The sequence below is a fragment of the Haplochromis burtoni genome, unplaced genomic scaffold (assembly GCF_018398535.1).
Source record: "Haplochromis burtoni strain Fernald_Lab_line unplaced genomic scaffold, NCSU_Asbu1 Contig_449, whole genome shotgun sequence".
Taxonomy (NCBI): domain Eukaryota; kingdom Metazoa; phylum Chordata; class Actinopteri; order Cichliformes; family Cichlidae; genus Haplochromis; species Haplochromis burtoni.
Genome location: NW_024582810.1, coordinates 234304 through 253485, shown reverse-complemented (window position 1 = coordinate 253485; position 19182 = coordinate 234304). Strand labels below are relative to the sequence as shown.

Here is a 19182-nt window from a genome sequence, read left to right as displayed (position 1 = left end):
TGTGGCCGTAAGCTTTGATGGATTGTGGTTTTCATTGAGAGAGACAAGCAAATGGAGAGAGAAGGTGAAAGAGGAAAAGTGTCCTGCTATCTCTTTTCCTTTGTGTTTCTCTTTGTCTCATATGTACACACTTCTCTTGATATTTTGTTCATCCATCTTTTCCCTTTCTTTTTCTTTCATTCTCTCTCCCTTCTCAGTCATTTTATTGTCTCTCCATTCCTATGTTTTCCTTTCCTTTTTCCACCTCTCCAGCTCCTCCCTCTTTAACACACTTCCCTCGCCTCTGCATTTGGACTTCATGCCCCTTATGTGTTTCCTATTTTCTCCCTCTCTCTGCTCCAAGGTCGAGTTAATGAATGACAGAGCATGTCATCAATTCCCCTCTTTCCCTTTACACCTGTCGTACACTCATACACACACTGTGTATTGATCGGTAAAGCAGCAACAGCAGCAGCTTTGCGTTTTCAGTCCAGTCAAACCACTTCTTCTTTTTCCTTTGTCTCAATTTTGGGTATCGTGGAATAACATATATTGGTTGCACAACTAAGACAGATATAAAAATGTGACTGTGGAGCAGTTAAATATAGCAATTTGCCTAAAATTTGATTTGGTATATCAACTTATAGTAGTGTTACCCTTCCTGTTCTGCTTTCCACATGATATTATGAAAAAGGTAAAACCAAATTTAAATTTCAGTAAAATTCAATCTTCGAATAGAAAAAGTTAAATGATTCAGTTTTACTATCATGTTTATCTTCTTATGATAATGTAGAAATGCACTATAAAATATTATAGTGCATTTTCTTTATGGCTTTATTAGTCTCTCACATTGTTGCGGAGTAATTGTTGATCAGTCTTCTTCACAACGTTGCTTCAGTTCATTGAGGCAAACGTCTCCACTTTGGGCTCGTCTGCCAAAGCACATTCCTCCAGAAATCTTGTGCTTTATTCAAACCTTACAAACCTACGCTGTGCTGCCACCTTCTCCTCAGCTAAGAAACGAGTTCTCCTCGTAAGCCTTCCAGACAAGTCGTACTCAGTGTCTTTCTAAATATACTGTCACCATGTGACCTTAGGTTGAATTAAATTGAATTGAATTAAATTGTAAATAATCTTTCTCATTGGAGAATGATGGACGTCAAATGAACCTTCTCTGAATAGAGCAATTATTGCTTCTCTAACACACACCTGAATGCTCCTGACCAGCAAACTGACAAAACGTCTGAATTTATATAGGTGCTGAGACTTGCTGGTGATCAGTTAATGCATTTGATTAGCAGCACCTGACTGTTACCCCAACCTTATGGAAGCAGTGACTGTGCTTTTCAGGGGATTTCATAGAGTTCTGTGAAAACTTTTTTTTTCTTCATATTTAAGCACCTTGAGGCAGCTGTTATTGTGGGTTTATATAAATCAACTGAATTGAATATAACTGTGTCATCAGCAATCATCAAAATGTATGAAACAATTTTTGTCTTTTCTTTTTATGGTGAAATTTGGTTAGTTTAATAGATCTAATGAGCAAAAGAAAAAGCATTAACAATTTGCCTGAGATATTACAGTATATATAATTTATTGTTGTAATGTTGGCTATATCAAGCATTTTAGGTGAAGGTTTCAGGGAAATGTTTGTTATACATAATGAATTCACAGTAAAAATGGCATAAACTTTATAAACTGATGTCATTTTAGTATATTCATTTTGAATATACAGATTTCACTGTGCATGTATTCATGTTTCTAACTTCTGCTTCTCTTCTTGTATTTATTCCAGAGTCTCCAATTGGTCAGATGCGTCCCCCTCACGGCAGCGTCACCCCTCAGAAGAACAGCAACCTCCTGGTCATCATTGTGGTTTCTGTGGGAGCTGTCACCGTGGTCGTGGTTGTCATCGTGGCCCTCATCTGCACACGGCGCACCTCCGCCCAGCAGAGGAAGTAAGATGTTTCATTCATCTGTGTGATGGCAATAAACGGCTGTCACTGTAATGAGGCAGATGGTTAATGAGCTGCCCTGCATGTCTTGTTTTTTCTCACAGAGATTTACTCTGAAATTAATGTCCCTGCCAGCTCACACAGGTCTGAATATATGTACCAAATCACAAATAACCCAGCCAGCAAAAACCTCAGCTAGACCTCTCCATGTAGACTTTATCATCCCAGGAAATGTCATTTCATCAGGTTTTAACGTTATTTCATTGTAGTTTGTTTTGTCATGGTTTTCTTTTTATAAACACACTCAAAAGGTTTTATTTACTCTTTCAAAACCACCTGTTAGAAGTCAACTCACGCAGATGACTTTTGTAACAGCAGGAATGGCAATTATGCCTTTAAACTCGACTTCTAGCCTCCTTGAACCAATTTGTAAGAAATGCGACAGAAAAGCCGCAACTGTGTTCACAGTGCATCTTCAGTGCATTTCCATTCTCCAAATCAATATGTCTTTCATTGTGGGTGCATCAGCGATGGTCAACCACTGCAGGCACCAAGATTGCTTGGGAGAAGAATACCCTGTTTAGCCCACTGCTACAGAGACAGAACTTCAGATAAGCAAGAAGTAATGAATGGATGAACAGTTTCAGTCTAGTTTGTGTTCATGAAATTGCAGTTTTTAGTATTTTTCTCAGTTTTAGTCAAAATGATTATTTATATAGTTCATGAAATTACACTTGGTATCATATAATCCACTAATAAAGTGGATTAATTTCATCTTCCTACCTTCAATCCACCTTTATTGTAATCCTGTTCATGACATCATATGGTGGCTATGAGAGCTCAACATCCTGCAAATTAAAAAACAAAACAACAAAACATATTTAATGATTTGAAACACAGGAAAACTCCTCAAAAATACAGATACAAGTAGAAATGATGCTTTGGTTCAGAGAGTTTCTGTATAATTCCATTTATAATGTCAGTATAATTTCATAATTCTCCTCTCCACATTTCAGTGAGCATAATCTTGTTTCATAATCTTCAAGAGTTCGAGGCAGTTCAAGACATTATGCCAAATTTCATTTGAATTCATACTGTTTTATGATCCAGATGATCAGATTTGAGTACAGCTACAGGTGGAGAATTCACAGCCCTCTCCACCCCACAGTGCTTTCATTTAGTGGAAATAAACGATGATGGATGGAGTGTTTTCTTCTCCTGACCCTCCTCCCCGGTGCGTTTCTCATCCTCTGTGCAGGAAGAGAGCAAGTCACAGTGCCAGTAAGAGGAAGGGCAGCCAGAAGGACCTGCGGCCTCCGGACCTCTGGATCCACCACGAGGAGATGGAGATGAAGAACATGGAGAAAGCTCCCAGCATCGCACCGTCTGGCCACGATTCACCAATCCAGTCTTGCCAGGACCTCCCCCAGGTGGCACACAGCCAATCAGAGAGCCAGATGGGGAGCAAAAGCAGCCATTCAGGTACAGCACTGATTCTCATTTACCAATCAATTTAGTATATAATGTGTATAGCAAAGCTTCATTTAGTTACACTCATATTTTTTATGTGTTTAATTAGATTTAATCTTATAGTTGCTCTTTATTTTACATCATTACGTTTAAGATAAATGGGTTATGAATCTACGTTTAATTAGCTGTGTAAACAGGCCTAATTAATAATGATAAAAACACAAAAGTATCAAATAAAGATCTTTTCCAAGTGGAAAATGGAACGCTAAACCTAAATCCTAATCCAAGGAAATGAAGATGTCTGAATCCCTGATTGGGTTTTGATTGTGATGTTCCAGGAGCAGATGCTGATGAGGTTTCCAGCAGTATCTCCACTTTGGAGCGTTCTCTGGCTGCCAGGAGAGGAACTCGAAGCAAAATGATGATTCCCATGGACTCGCAGCCGAGCAACACACGTAAGTAACGCAACAGAATATATGGATATTGCTACTGTGAAGCTAAGCTTTCATATATGAAGTACTATTTTGAAGCATTTTGGCCTCTGACATGGGTGTGTTTGTTTGTTTTGTTTTTTATAGCTAGAAATGCTAACTTGGTTAGCAAGCTAGATCCTAATAACTGCACAGGTGAAACACATATGTTGCTAATAAAATACTAAACTTCTCGGACAGTCTGCTCAACCATTTTATTTGTCAGATAATTGCATTAAGGATGCTCCATAAAGCACTAAAGGTCCAGTTCAGTTCATCCAATTAGTCTAATTGAATTGTTGGAATCACAGACTGTATATAAATAATGAACGTAGCTTCTGGGGGATCACCCCCTGGTTTGTTGTCAAGCTTCAAATGCATCTCAGCCTCATCTGAGGCTTTTTTATACCATGCTTTATTCTAATTTTTTACTTTAATTAGTACCTTAATTTACAAAATAAACTTTGTGTTTTCTTCAATAAGACTCATAACTAGTGGTTGGGAACACACACTCATCATAAAAGTGTTTATTGAGGTCAGAGAGCACCAGAGCTGAGAGTTATTTTCTATCAGAATTCTTAATAGCCCAAAGTGTGTTTTCCAAACACAGGAGTCGCCCTCCAGTAGACATCTGGAAGACTGTGGGTTTAAGACACTTTTGCAGTGGATTCACAATCATTTAAGCTCTTCTATTTATCATGATTGTTTAGAGCTCTTTGCCTCTCGATCGCTCTCCTTCTTGGTCATGCAGCCCTCGCAGCCTGGAGGTTTGTTGCGGCTCATTGTCCTGCTGAAAACAAACAGTGTTCCCAGGGATGGTGTGAGCATTGTATCACCATATGCTTCACAGCAGGAACCTCCTTTACTACATCTCACAAACACATAAAACCAAAGCTCCTATGACATCAAAGCCCTGATTTCCACTGGTCTGACGTCTATTCCTTTTCTCTCTTCTTCCAAATAGTTCTCTTCTTCTGCATATCATTGCCGTTCTGTAGTTCAGCTATGATGGCCTGATTTTCACAGTCAAACTAAGAGTGTTTGATCTTTGAAACAGCGACTAAATTCCTTTTAAGGAGGATGGAGGGATGGTAGTGGCATAATTAAGATGACTTTTACCCAGGAGACATGAGTTTGAGATCCATGCGGGACTCTTTTTCTTTATTGCACAGTTTTCTATTCTTTTTGGTTGCTTTTTTCTAGGTTAGTAGTCCATCAGAGATTTTATATGCACTTATTCACACAACTGCAAAAGCCCTGATGCTTTGGTTACTTTCTGTTCATTGGTGATGTGCAATGAGTGATTATTATTAATATAAATTATTTTATGGACTAAAAAAATCCCCCAAGTACTGGATTTGATGGAAAGCGTTACAAAATCCTCTCTCTTGTTGCAACTAAGCTCTGACTCGGATCCATCGGTAAATTGATTGTCATCATCCAGTGTGAAACTTTTGTATGTCTTGGGCAACACAAACTTTTAGCCTCCTCCTTTCCTGAGAAGTGGTTCAGCTCTAAGTTTACCAAATTGGGTCACCTATAAATTCATGTATCTTCTGATGGTGGGGTCAGGTTTGTTCTACCTCGTGGTGCTTTAGTCCTTATCCACCTTATCTAGCTACAATTTGTTTATGGTTCATGGAGCTCGCCCTTGAAACCTGACAATATAGCCATTATTTTATTATAATAAAGCTTCTGTGCTTCTACTAAGAATATGGGAATTTTGACACTATTACTTGGTTTTGATGCCATTATTTCCAGACACTTAATTTTCAGTCAGAGTGGCTGGTAGTTGTGAAATAGTACATACAGAAGAGCACTAAATTTGTTCATAGTTGCTGGGAAAATGTAGAACGCTAACACACAAACCCAGTGACCAATCAGTCAGTGGCCTTTTCTCCAAAGCAACTCAGGTAGTCAGTAATGTCTAATTTGTGTAGGGTGACTTTACTGCACCACAGTAAAGTGACCAGCTTCAGTTAACCTGAAACTAGCAATGAGTGGATAAACATCAGTTAGCTAGCCTACATTATCTGAGGTAGTAATTGTTCTTCATTTCTCAAGGTTACGGGTTAAATAACAGTTGTTATTTTAAACATCAGGAAAAATATGGAAAATCACTTTCCTGAAAATTGGTGAAGCTCACACATGCATTCTTATTTCTGTCTAAAGCTAGTGAGATATCATCACATTTGATGGAAAATCTGTGACTGAAAATTTCAAAATCATGTATAATTAAAGAGCTCTGCAGTTTCTCAGATTAACTTGGGAGCATACTGAACTGAACGTATTTTACATTATGCTCAATATACGTCATTGCTCTTGCTATTGGTGCTTGAGCTTTCACATGGTACCTCCAGATGATGTCTCCAGTGGCCAGTTGCCTTAGGTTGATGATGATGATGATGATGATGATGATGATGATAGTCAGAGAGTTCATCTTTCTTTGACTTTCCAACTTTCTTTGGGAGGTTTAGATGTAAAAAGTCTTTCAGGCAAAAGCAAAGTTGAAGAGAGAGGCGTTCACACTTGCACCAACTTTCTCACACTGATAATTAGCCTGTTCATTCCCTCAGAACGACTCAGAGGACAGAGTGGAGGGGAGATCTGAGGACACGCCAGTGACGAGGGGATGAGCCTGGGAAAGACAAAATGAGGAAGGAGAGGCAAGCAGCGAAAAACTGGAAGAGAGTTGGCAAGATGAAGCGGGAAAAAAGGAATGTTGCTGTGAAACCTCAAAGATTCGGTTTACAGTGTGCGACTCCAGCAGTGGCTCTGATCAGATCACATGAGGGGTTTCACATCAGACACAAGAGCAGCTTCAGTCAGTCAACACGGCTGTGACTGTAAAAGTTTTACCAAAGACATGATTGCATTTGTACTTTTCTTTGTCACTCACACTGATTAATGAGTACTGAGCCATTAAATTCCGTGTTCTACAACCACCTAATGGAGTCTGGTGAAGTTAAACAGCAGTTTACGGTTGGCTGGTCAGCACAACTTTAATTTTAAAGACGTTTATTGTAATGCATACCACACTATCTAAAAACAGACCCCTAAATTCTGCACTCTGTTTCAATGAATTTAAAGCATTAGTCTGTAACAGTGAGTCATCAGTGTAGAAAGAATAGCTGGAGTTTGATACAAACTGAGTTTTCTATCTCATTCACTACTGTTTTTCTCCAGATATCATCGTATTTCAAGGATAATTTGGCTATACCTCTTTAGGGTGTTATTCCCTGTATCAGAACTGGCTGTTTTCGATATTAAAATACTTCATTTAAAGGCACATTCTGCAAAGAGGTCTCTAGTGATCACTGCTGTGTAATTTGGCAGATTTGCAGTTTTAGAAATGATTCTTTGACTTAAGTACTCTAACTCATCATAATTCTCATGGAAAAAACAACAAGTTGGTAGCACCTTGTAGAAGCTTTTCAGTTCATAGCATAAGGCCCTGTTCCTCTCAGAGAAGACTGTAGATAAAAGGAGCATGGCCACCGTGACATCAGCAGTTTCACATTATTGATATTACTATCTTTTTTAATATTATAATATTATCTAATATTTGAGTATTTGGAGAGGGTCTGCGATACATTGGCAGCCTGTCCAGACTGTACTCCAGCTCAGGCTCTATGAAAGCTAGAATAGGCTCTAGCCCAACAGTGAGGGACCAACATCCCAAACAAAATCAGTGACTTTCATTGATGCCTAGAAATGTCTGTCAGCTATCACTGACTGACTGACTGACTGTGTCAGCAGTTCCCTAAAACACAAAAGTTATGGTCATAACCCAAAATGTAGGTTATAGTAAGCCAACACAACCAGCACTCACAAACATGAAACAGACCTATGTCAAACACCATCCCTTCAAACAGCACACAGCTGATGGCTTAGCCAAGGCTGAGATCTTAATAGAAACATAAAGTCACTGTAATGCCCCGGTCTTGCCACTAAAAAAACCCACCCAAATGATTACCTCTTGTTACATGATTTAAGAAAGTACAAACTGACGGTCAGGATTAAAATCCTTTACTTAAACCATTTAACGCCATTAGAAGAATATTAACTCTGGTTTAAAGGGTCAGTCCAAGTCATCTCCTCCAGTATTTCTTCAGACACGTCATGTCCCTTCATTTTTATCATACCCCTTTTGAAGCTCTTGCAGTCCTTAATTACACCAGTCTCCTGTCATTTCCATAAGACACCTTTTAACTGTAGCACTTGTGAAGTCTCTAAAGCCGTCTAAGACTATGTCAAATTCTGTTTGATGTGCATCACCCTCGTCGGCTCATCCTCGCACCAACTCTGTCCCACTTCCAGAATCGCAGTGACACCTCCTCCTGTCCCAGCACCCATCACACTGTGGGTGGAGTTCATAGTGTAGGCACTTGATTTTAAACAGATGTTTGTATAAAACTGTTTCCTTTCACCATGAGGTTGATGCAGAACATCTGCAGAATCTCTGTGATACCAAATTGTGTCTATGAACCAGTTTTGTGCACAGAAGCAGGTTGTCTAATTACGGTGTTCTCTCTCTGTGGAGTGAATATGTTTTCAGTCACATCAGTGAGCAGAATGTTTCACATTGTAATTACCCTGCTCTCAGTCTGGCTGCATGTCTTGAAGGATTTGTGTCCTCTTTTCTCTCTTTTATTTCTTCTTCTTCTGATGTGCAGTTGCTGCTGTTGTTTAACCCAGTTGTAACAAACTGGAGTCACTGAGGTGAAGCGTAGCATCCAGGTTATAATGCTGTGTGGTTATTTCTGGAGAGAGTGAGTCAGCGGCCAAGTGATAATTCTTGTTAGCATGTGACAAGGACTGTGAGTTTACATAAATGTGGGTGTTTGTGATATGTGGGTCACCGTAAAGCAGGAAAACCCTCTGGCTTCCTCTGCCAACACTCAGACCTGTTTCCTATTCTATTTTTTCCCTCTTCCTATCTTTTTTATTCGCTGTCATGTTTCACATTTCATAGATTTTCCTTTTATTTTATTGTTTTTTGGAAGTTCTGTCAAAGACTTCTCTGTTCTAAGCTGTGGCACTGCATCTTTTAGAAATACCGTTTCTCTTTCTGTAAAAATAGAAAAGCTTTAAGGTATTTTTTGTTTTTGGAGAGGGAAGTTAAAGACAATACTGAACTGAAAAACACTAGAAAGTGGATGTTCCAGTCATAGTTTATAATACAATTAGTAATCTGTTTAAATAGGCAGCATATTTTTATTGGATTTAATTCACTAAACACCTAAAGTATAACAAAAATCAAGCTAACAGTTCTTTAGCTTCAAATTTGAGTGCATATAGTTAAAAATAAATCTCCAGTGTTGTGCAAAACTCTTGAGCCACCCTTCATTTCTTTATATTTTGCTTCCAAGGAACCAGGCTTTCTTGTGATTTTTTTGAAAGTGGTCTTGAGATATGATTTCCTTTCAGAAGATTTTCTTTGCGTATCGGCTGCTTTTTCACTGATGTTCAGTCCACTCGGTGTTTTTCGTTTGAGCCACTTTGATATATCAATCATTCAAGCATAAAAATGCATCTGTTTCAAAGCATGAACCAGTGTTTACATATTTACACATTTTAATAAATCACTGTACCTATTTCTCATTTTCCTGTGTAATTATAAAGGAATTCTGGTGGAGAGTCCCAGATTTTAAGCCATATGCGAATGTTCCCAAGAGGGTCATGGACCCCTATTGATCCTCTACCTAATCACACGAGCCAAGGTGTGAAAAAAGGTGTGGTCACAATTGTTTTTACTGTGTCCATGATGCTCTTGGGGACACTTCCAATAGGGCTTAAAAGAAGAAGCTTCTGTGGAAGAGTTATACAGTCTTATTGCCACCGGCACAAAGGATTTACTGTGGCGGTCAGTTCTGCATTTCGGGGCAATGAGTTTTTTACTGCTTTGGTGTATGCAGACAACTTCTTTATGAACATTCAGATACAGTTTTCAGTGCTGTCAACAGCGAGTATCTGGTGTAGTTACACAAAACACAAATCTTATATCAGTGTCGTAAGATTAAGGCAAGAGAGGACTTTTTATCAGGATTAGGTAAACGTAGTGATCTTGGTTAAAATATCATATGGTTGTATATGACACGAGTTGATATGTCTTTTATCTCGTGTCATTGGAACCTCAATTTGCTGAACATTTTGTTGAACAGAAGTCAGCGGGCCCCAGTTGGGCAAAGACTCGAAAAAAGATGATGAAGAAAGATTTATTGCAACTTAGATCTTGAAGGAGGTTGTAAGCCATCAAGGGAATGACTGCCTGGACTGAGAAGTCCTGAAGGCATGAGTAGAAGGATTGCTCCAAAAAATTTGCCAGCACGGGCAGGGCGGGGATTAGAGAGGAGGAAAAGGAGGGATGGTGGAGTTCCAACAGATCTAGGGCTTGCTGTCTGTGAGGCATGTTGGATATCTCAGGAAGCGCAAGGACCAAACTCTTGTGCTAGAAATTTGATTTAAATTAAAAGAATTTAAAAATGTCTTATTATGACTGCAGACAGGCTGCAGTAAACAAAGGAACCGTGTTAGCATTCAAACAAACTACAACCATGACTGAAAACTTTAGCAGGAAAGAAATAAATACAGAATAAAATCAGTGTCAGTGAACATCCAACTGACACGTTCATTATGAAGATAGCTGCAAACTGACAAATGCATTAAGGACATTTGCACATTAAATGAACAAAAAAGGCAATTTGACTGAAATTGTAAATAGCTTTTCAACACACTTTCGGTGTTTGTAATGTCATGCATGACAGTAGTGACTGCACTAGTAGACTTTTTATTTGCTTTGATTGCTTTTTATTTAATGGGGGAAATATTGAGAACATTTAAGTAAATTGTTTGTAATTGATTTGGTGGAACGTGCGTTATTCTTAAACCCCTGCAGGGTCCACACTGTTTCTCTCTTTGTTTATGTCTCTTGCATTTTGCTTAAGCTAAAGGAGCTCCAGGCTTCTTCGATATTTTTCTGTTTCATTTTTTTAAAACCCGGCTGTAACATCTCTGCTCTGCAGACGTCAGATGATCTCTACCTCTACCTGCTGTTTCTGTGTCTTTGTGTCTCCGGTCTGGCTTTCCTCTCTCACTCTCACAGTTTTCTATCAGTTTTATTTGGGTTTCATCTCAGTGTGCTTGTGTCATTGTTGATCAAACTTTTTATCCATTCTTGTCTCTTTTTTTTGCTCAATATTTTTCTTTCTGTATGGTTTCTTTATCACTCCTTTTTTATTTCTATTTAATGCCTTTGTGACTTTTACTTTGTTAATTTTACGTGACTTCATGTAACAGCGTTTTTTTTATATCCTCTTATGCAAAATTCAGCATTTTGTGATCTCCATCTGTATTTCTGTCTCCTCTTATCTCTGGCCTCCTTCTCACCCTCTTACAAAACCTCCATAAACCTGTAGCTCCCCACCTCACTGCACCAAGCTCATCAATATTCTCCGCCAATAAGTGTATTGACCAGGCTTGCTCATCTCTGGTCGTCCTGCTGCTGTAATGAAACCCTGACTCTGTTTAAATGAGCACACACACACACCTCCTAAAGCTGCTGATCACAGCCCTGCCATTATCAATACTGTCTGATCGATGCTGGTATTGATGATGGTTTAGTGTAATAACCTCTGGGTTTCAAAGAGGAAGAAGCAGCTGGAGAAGAAAACTGCCCATCTGTCTCTTTTGACAGTTAGAATTCAATTTAAAAATCTTTATTGACATGTGTGTTTTTGTGCAGGATTTTCCATCCATCCATTTTCTAGCCCTGATTCAGTATTCAGGTCTGGGTTCCTTGGGGAACAGTCTAAGCAGAGCTCCCTTTTCTCACCCACCTCCTCCAGTTCCTATCTGCTGCACAACAAAGCCTTTCCAAGTCAGTCAGGAGACACGATCTGTTCAGCGTATCCTGGGTCTGCCCCGGGGTTTCCGACTGGTAAAACTGATACAAAACACCTGGGGTGCGTCCAGGAAGCATCCTGGGTCAGATGCCTGAACCACCTCAACTGTCTCGCTTTGATGTGGAGGAGCAGTAGTTATACTCTAAGCTCCACCTGAAAGCCTCAGCTCCTCAACCTAAGGCTGCGCTCAGGACCTCTTCAGAGGAAGCTCATCTCTGCTGCTTGTATTCTCTCTTATCCTTACAACAATAGACTGGTACCCATACACTTCCCCATTATTTGTAAAAAAAAAAAAAAGACCAGCAAGACTTGGGAAGCACTTCATTCCCAACCATGAGTGGGCATTTTGGCCTGCAGGAAGTGTACAACTTGATAAAGCCAACAGGGCCAGGTCACCTGAGGTCACCAGATCAGAAAGCTCCACACAGAAAATCTTTAACACATGGTAAAGGGATGATGTCCAGCTCTGACTGGGAACTAGTCTGCCCCTAGTGTATACCAAGCTCTCCTTTTGGTTGCACAAGGACTGAGTAGTCTGTAGCAATGGGCCGAACGCTCCACACAGAACACCCCCTCAGGGACTTGTTGAACACAAATCACACGGAGATTGGTTGGGCAAAGTCCTGCACACCGCCCAATAACTTTGAGAGGGTAAAGAGAACTCTGTATTAAAAGTAATGAAAAAAGTACATTTGATTCAATATTTTATGAATCTGTGTAATTTACCATCCGTGTTTTTTTTTACACTGACTGAAACTCAGCAAGTCCGCCAGCTATACAGTTACACTGCTCATTTGTCATGCTACCATCTGAAAAGCTCCATGCCAGTTTACACAATTTATTCTCATTCAAGTCGAATAAGTATTTTTCACAAAGTGCTGAAAATATCAATTTAATAATCTTCACAATTATTATAATGACTAGTAAGAAAAATATCTTTATAAGCATTGTTATTCCCCAGATCTTTTATCTATCCACTTTTGAGAAACATAGATGAAAACAAAAACGGAGAAAACTGTTTACAACAAAATGTTAAACCTTGGGTCGTGTTTCTTTTTTCTTTTTTTGGATTGATTTCCTTACAGCAGGCTGGTGAGCCTTTAATTCAGTATTACATTGAAAATATCTTTGTAGAAAACAGAAATGGGCTGTTGCAAATGTTTTCTTTTGAACACTTTTTTTTCCTTATTAAACATTCATTTATATTCAGAAACACAATGCTGAATTCACCTCCAGCCTGAATGGATGTGCGTAAAGAAGACACAGCTGGAGAGAGACAAAGAGAGAAATATGTGCACACACACACACACACACACACACACACACAAAAACAAACAAACACTGACGGGTGCCTCTTATCTTCTAAACAGCTTGGAGAAGCAGTGTGTGTGTGTGTGTGTGTGTGTGTGTGTGTGTGTGTGTGTGTGTGTGTGTGTGTGTGTGTGTGTGTGTGTGGGGTGTGTGGTGTGTTGGTTGTTGTGACTGAGGCAGTGTAATCAGTCTCAGTGAGTTTGAGTCCCTGCAGTTTCCTCTCAAGGTCACAATATGAACTCTATTGGCTCCGACTGACTGTCTGCTTTACAGTCGGTGGGACTGTTACAGGGCTGCTGATAACATCATTAACACTGTGACATTATAAAAAACTTCTTCCACCACAGATCGTACTTCTTACGCTTCTCCCTTTCTGTCCGCTGGCATAGCTCTTTGGTGACCATGGATATGTACATGCAGGTGCTTCACTGGTTGCTGTTCTTCAGTGCAGTGAACTTCCAGGTCTCCTAACTAATGAATAGCTGCGAAAAAGAACAGTCTGTACATGGTGAAAAACTATCTTTGCTGTCATGATTTAGAAATACTACACCTGGATGATTCAGGATAGTTAGTGGAGTTTGAAATGCAGGTTTTCATACAGAAAAAAGAAAATTGATGTTAATAGCAGCATAATAATAATAACAGTGTTTAGAATGATATTAGAATTCTGCTGCTGTTTTTTTTTGTGATACTCAGAATCTGAAATGTAATGTCTTCTAACATGTGAATCGTGCTGTGCAGCTTTACAGTCATGTCAAAAGTTGTCTCAGGTTTCTCTCCAGTACCCTTTGCTTCATTAGCTTAGAAAATGACCTTTGTAAGTGTCTCTGATTGCTCTGGGGGACTTTTTGCCCACTCATCTTTATGCGTTGCTTCTTTGACATTCTGCCATTCTCATAATGTCCCATCACAGAATTTAAAGTCTCAGCTTTTACTAGAATATTGCAATTTGAGTCTTTTTTTCCAGCTATTATGTTGAAGAGTTTGTGCTGTACTTGGGATCATTGTCATGTTGAGTGATCCTACTGTGCTAAGCTTTAACTGTGAGATGCACTGCCTCACATGTGAATACTTTGGTATAGAGAGGAGTTCATGGTTGAGTCCTGTGGCTTCAAGAACAAGCTCCAATCATCACCCCTCCACCACTGTGCTTGACGGTTGGTATGAGGTGTAGTTCATTGTGGCCACACATCTCTCCTGATAACCCTTCCAATGATGCCATACTTGTTCAGTCTTCTTCAGTTTGTCATTAACTTTATTTAACCTGGTAACTGATTCTTGATGAATCCCAAATGTAGATTTTGGGTTTTGTTTGGAGTTTCTCTGAGGCTTGGAAGTTCTGACCTCTGGGTGAATTTGCTGGAAAAGATGGAAAGACAAAAACTTCTCCTTTTATACAGATGCTTATGTTTGCTGATTACGTGAGTGATTAGCACTTGATTAGCATTGGGCTGGTACTCAAACTCCTCCTTTTTCACAGGAATGCATAGAGTAAACTGACTTTCTCACATGACTGCACATAAGATAACTTTCACTGAATGTCTACTTGATACCATGAAACAGATAAATGAGATCATTTGAAACTATCCAGCACTATAACATATACAGCAGGATAACCCTAAAGTAAGGATAAATTGGTGCCATGTATCCAATTGGACAAATCCTAAAACAACTTCTCAGTCAGTGTTGTCACAGTCTACTCAGCTTTACTCTCACATTCTGTTTTTTCTCACACAAATAAGCAACCACAAGGGTAAAAGAGTTAAAACTTTTCATTTAAAACTTCATCATACTACGGAAGCGTAGAGCTGCCACCCAGGCAAAAGAAAAATACAAGTGTATCACGTTATAACGTGAAAGGTTTATTGTTCTAACAAGATACTTTTCCTGTTTGTACAATATACTTTTCACATTTGAACAACATAATATCATATTATTACAATATACATAATTATCACGTTCGTACAATATAAATAGCATATTGTACAAACAGGAAAAGTATCTTGTTAGAACAATAAACCTTTCACGTTATAACGTGATACACTTGTATTTTTCTTTTGCCTGGGTGGCAGCTCTACGCTTCCGTATCATACACCAAAACTTTGTGTGAAAAAAAATTTCATTGACAAAAAGAACAAAAATATATTTTTTAAGTCCACTCGCAAAACTGACTAAAATTGAAATAAAACTTTTAGAAAATCTCTAAAGTTTGACTTTTTAAAATGTGTAAACCTAACAAGTATGAGAAGGCGTTTCTGCATTTTTAATGAGACCAAGGTTTCCACATGATTGTGAGTAAAACAATATTTTTTAAATACGCTTTCTTTCTGCTGACAAATATCTTCGTATTAGAATTAAGATTAAGAAAACATTAATGGTCAAACTAGGCATGAGCTAAAATGAGCAAACACACATCTGAAATTGAAAAACGAAACTGAAATAAACATAAAAACTTTCTGTGCAATGACTAATATTGGTGGCCCTGACTCGTTTGGCTCTGTCGCTGGTTTGCTGACTCCTGTGCGTGTCTGCTCTGTCACTGCTATCAGCCTGCTTCTTTATACATCTGTTTCAGTGGTGCTCACAGTTTGTTTTCCCACTCTGACTCATGTATCGCTGCCTCATCTCTCGCTGGTTGAGTTATGTGATCAGTGCTGTGTGTTTGCTTGTTCGGCTTCTGCGTGTTTGCCGGCAAGATTACACAAACACCGCTGAGCCAGATTTCATGACGGTGGAGAGATGCTGCACGATCAAAGGAAGAATCCGTTGAGTTTTGGTCCTGATCAGTTCTTCATAAGCTTTATAAAAAAGGCACTGGCATCGGTGGAACGTGAAATCGCAATCTCTGTGTGGCCTGCAGGTTTACTGTCTCTGTTTCAGTGTGGGTCACTGGAACACTCACCCTGTTGCTCTTTCTGTTTCAGCGGTGGTCAGTGCCATCCCGGTGCCAACCCTGGACTCCTCGCAGTATCCTGGGATTCTGCCTTCTCCCTCGTGTGGCTTCACTCACAACAAGTTTAGCCTGAGACCAATGCCTTTCCCCAGCCTGACTGTGGACAGAGGATACACACCAGGTACTTTGATGCCATTACTATACTTCTAATCGTGCTGCAGCAAAAATAAGCCTGAAAAAATCGCCACTGCTCAGACAACAGGTAGCTCTGTGGCCAGGAGGCAACAAAAGGTGTGAAAGAAAACGCTGATGTCTGCTTTCTATACTTTCTTATTTCCATGTGATATGTTTAGATTAACCTTTATGTTATGTTATGCCAACAACATAAACTGCTGTAGTTTGCGCAGTCAGCAAAGGAGATTTCTTCCTATGTATATTTATAACTGAACACTGAGGCCAAGAAACGCGTTGTTGGTTACTAATACTAGTTCATTTTATTTTACCGTCAAATTACAAATTTCTTCTTTCGGGTGTCCAGCAGTCATGACATTACAGGTCTACATTTACAAATGTAGAGGATGTCCTCATTCTAAGGGGCTTTTGCATTACTAAAAGATCATCTTGCTAGTTAAGACATGTAAAATGTATAAGCTAATCAGTGACACAAAGCAAATTTTAGAAATAAAATATTACAAATATTACTGTTGTTCTTATGGGAGTGACAGTTGCAGTGACATTGTAGGTAAACTGCTTTGTTGTACATTGAATGTGACACATGGGAGAACCAAAGCAACAACATGATCTCGCACTTACAAGAGGATGATGAAATGAACGTAACATATATTGGATTTGTTAGGAATCTTTCTGAAAAAAACATATAGACGTTCATAATTGCTGTATATGTGATGATGTTCGTGCACATTTTAGTTCAGTGCCGCACGCTAATGAGGAGATATGGACATACAATATATTCATGGTATGAACTTGTCAACTAAACATGAAACATTAAATATTATTATTATTATTATTACATTTTTTTGCTAACCTGCAGATGTTTGAATGTATGACAGACATCTGTTATATTAAAATCAAAGAGCCATACTTATTTAAAAATAAATATTTTGCCAAAGTAACGGTGATCAAATAGTAAAAATTTGAATGGCAGCAGTGAGGGGGCGGGGCCTAATGATTTCGCAAGCTAATATGAGAGAAAAACTAAGCACATTAACTTGCTACATCTGTATATGCTAATATTGTTGTTATGCATGTAGAACTGTCATAGATAGAAGTAAACATGTAACTTTTCCAACTGTTTGCCCACTGTTCATTTCCTTTATCTCACTGTTGTATTCAAGTCTCGGTTTGCTGCAGGGCTAAATGGTAAACGGCATGGTGGGGAGCAGTAATTCAGTAATTCAATAATTGGCTAATTCCTGGTTGGCTCGTATCAGTGATATAACAACAGCAGAGAGGCAGAGTCAGTGGACGGCCTGACACAACACGAAGGTTGATCGCTGTTGGCAAAGCACACAAGAGTGGAGGCGGGTGGGGCAGCTAATGATAGAGAAAGGCAAATATAATGAGAAAGCTGCTAATGAAGGAAAAACGATAGAGACGTACACGCAATGAGATACAACAATGGACTCTGCTGATTATAAAGGAAAAGATAGAAGATTAGGGCCAGAACGAGTCAACTATGTTCCCCAAATAACATAGACAGTAGCAATACCCAATCTGGGAGCTTTAGACTCTGCTGCTATGTGGCTAATTAAACTAAGACATTGATCCCTGTAGAACTTCTTAGATAAATTTAAGTCAATTCATTAGCATGGTAAAACACTGAATCCTCCCGAATCTCGATGGTTACACCAGCATGCTCTTTGAATCCAAATGATCCAATTCATCTGCTTTCTGCTCTGAACAACTTAATGTTTATGTACTTTATAGCTCTCCTCTTTTTCAAGTAGATGACATTGTCTCAAAGTTTTTTGGAATATTGTAGGAGGAAATGTATGTACATCCTTTCATGCATGCAGCCTTGGACATGATGACAGAAGCTGCGTGGTGTGGCTGAAATAGTCCCACCATGTTCCTATTACCATACCATCTCATGTCACATGACAGTATTTTGGTCATGTGTTAAAATGTAACTATTTTTTCTCTTTTTAGTCCAGGCTTACATTGTGTGTTCACTCGGTGCTAACCCTAATTCATGTCCATAACTCTAACCCAAGTAGAAGCACTTTTTTGGGAAAAAAACAATAGTTATTTTCATTTATCAGATTAACTGATTGTATTTTTTCCTCATTGACTACATGTATATGGAGCACATTTTTAAAATGACATATTCTAATAGTACAGGGTTCTGATTAAGGTTAGGACAATCACTAATGATGTTCGAGACCATCTGTCACTGGTTAGAGGTGAGGAAAAGGAGACAGGACAGATGTTAGTAATTAAAGAGTAGTGAGGAAAAACAAAATGAACCACTTGCTTTTGTTTTTTATTTTGTTTTTTCCCATCATTATTTCAGCACGTGTTTTTGAGGGGTTTAGTAAGGGAGTCATGTTGATGTCCTCTTACGAGAGTTCTCAGTGGTAGATATTAAAAATGTATGCCTCAGACTTTATGCCTCAGTTCTTTGAAAGATTTGATAACATCAGACTCATAATCTTTTCAAGGCCTTTGAAGGTGCAGCGAGTAAATGTAAGTGTCTGCTCTTCCTGGCAAATATGGTTACCCTGTATTGCGCCGTACTGACACATAAACTTTGGTTCTTTTAAAGATTTCCTCATGTCATACAAGGTTAAGCAGATTCTTACTTTAAAGAAGTTATGATACCTGGGTGTAAAGAACATTTTAGTGCCATCATTCATTTCTTATTTTAGTGTCCTTGCTCTGGTCTCCATTTATTACCGGAACATATAACCACAGAGACTGCAGTTTATTTTCTGTTATTTAAACCAGGTTATCAGTTTTGCCTGAGTCCCTGCACTGTACAGTTACACTAACACTGCCATATGTAGCATTTTCCCTACAGTCTAATTGTCTAAATGTGAAGTTTCTCAAATAACCATCTTTTAATATAACATTTACATTCCTGTGAGTTAGCCAAATGAAACGAATATTGTGTTTCTTGCTATTCATTTTTCCTTTAAAGGCATTTGGTGTTTTCAGTATTCAAGTGTATTCATGTAGAC

The 19182-nt window shown here is 38.8% G+C and overlaps 1 protein-coding gene across 1 annotated transcript in view; it reads left to right on the top strand.

Moving 5' to 3' along the window:
* Nucleotides 1-19182, top strand: part of dcc (DCC netrin 1 receptor) — a gene marked incomplete at its 5' end in the record, with an annotated part of 257227 nt that overhangs the window by 201433 nt on the left and 36612 nt on the right. Inside the window, 4 exons of the mRNA XM_014341226.2 lie at nucleotides 1775-1937; nucleotides 3193-3416; nucleotides 3743-3859; nucleotides 16014-16163. Of these exons, the coding sequence (XP_014196712.2) occupies nucleotides 1775-1937; nucleotides 3193-3416; nucleotides 3743-3859; nucleotides 16014-16163 (654 nt within the window). The remainder of the gene's footprint in view (nucleotides 1-1774; nucleotides 1938-3192; nucleotides 3417-3742; nucleotides 3860-16013; nucleotides 16164-19182) is intronic.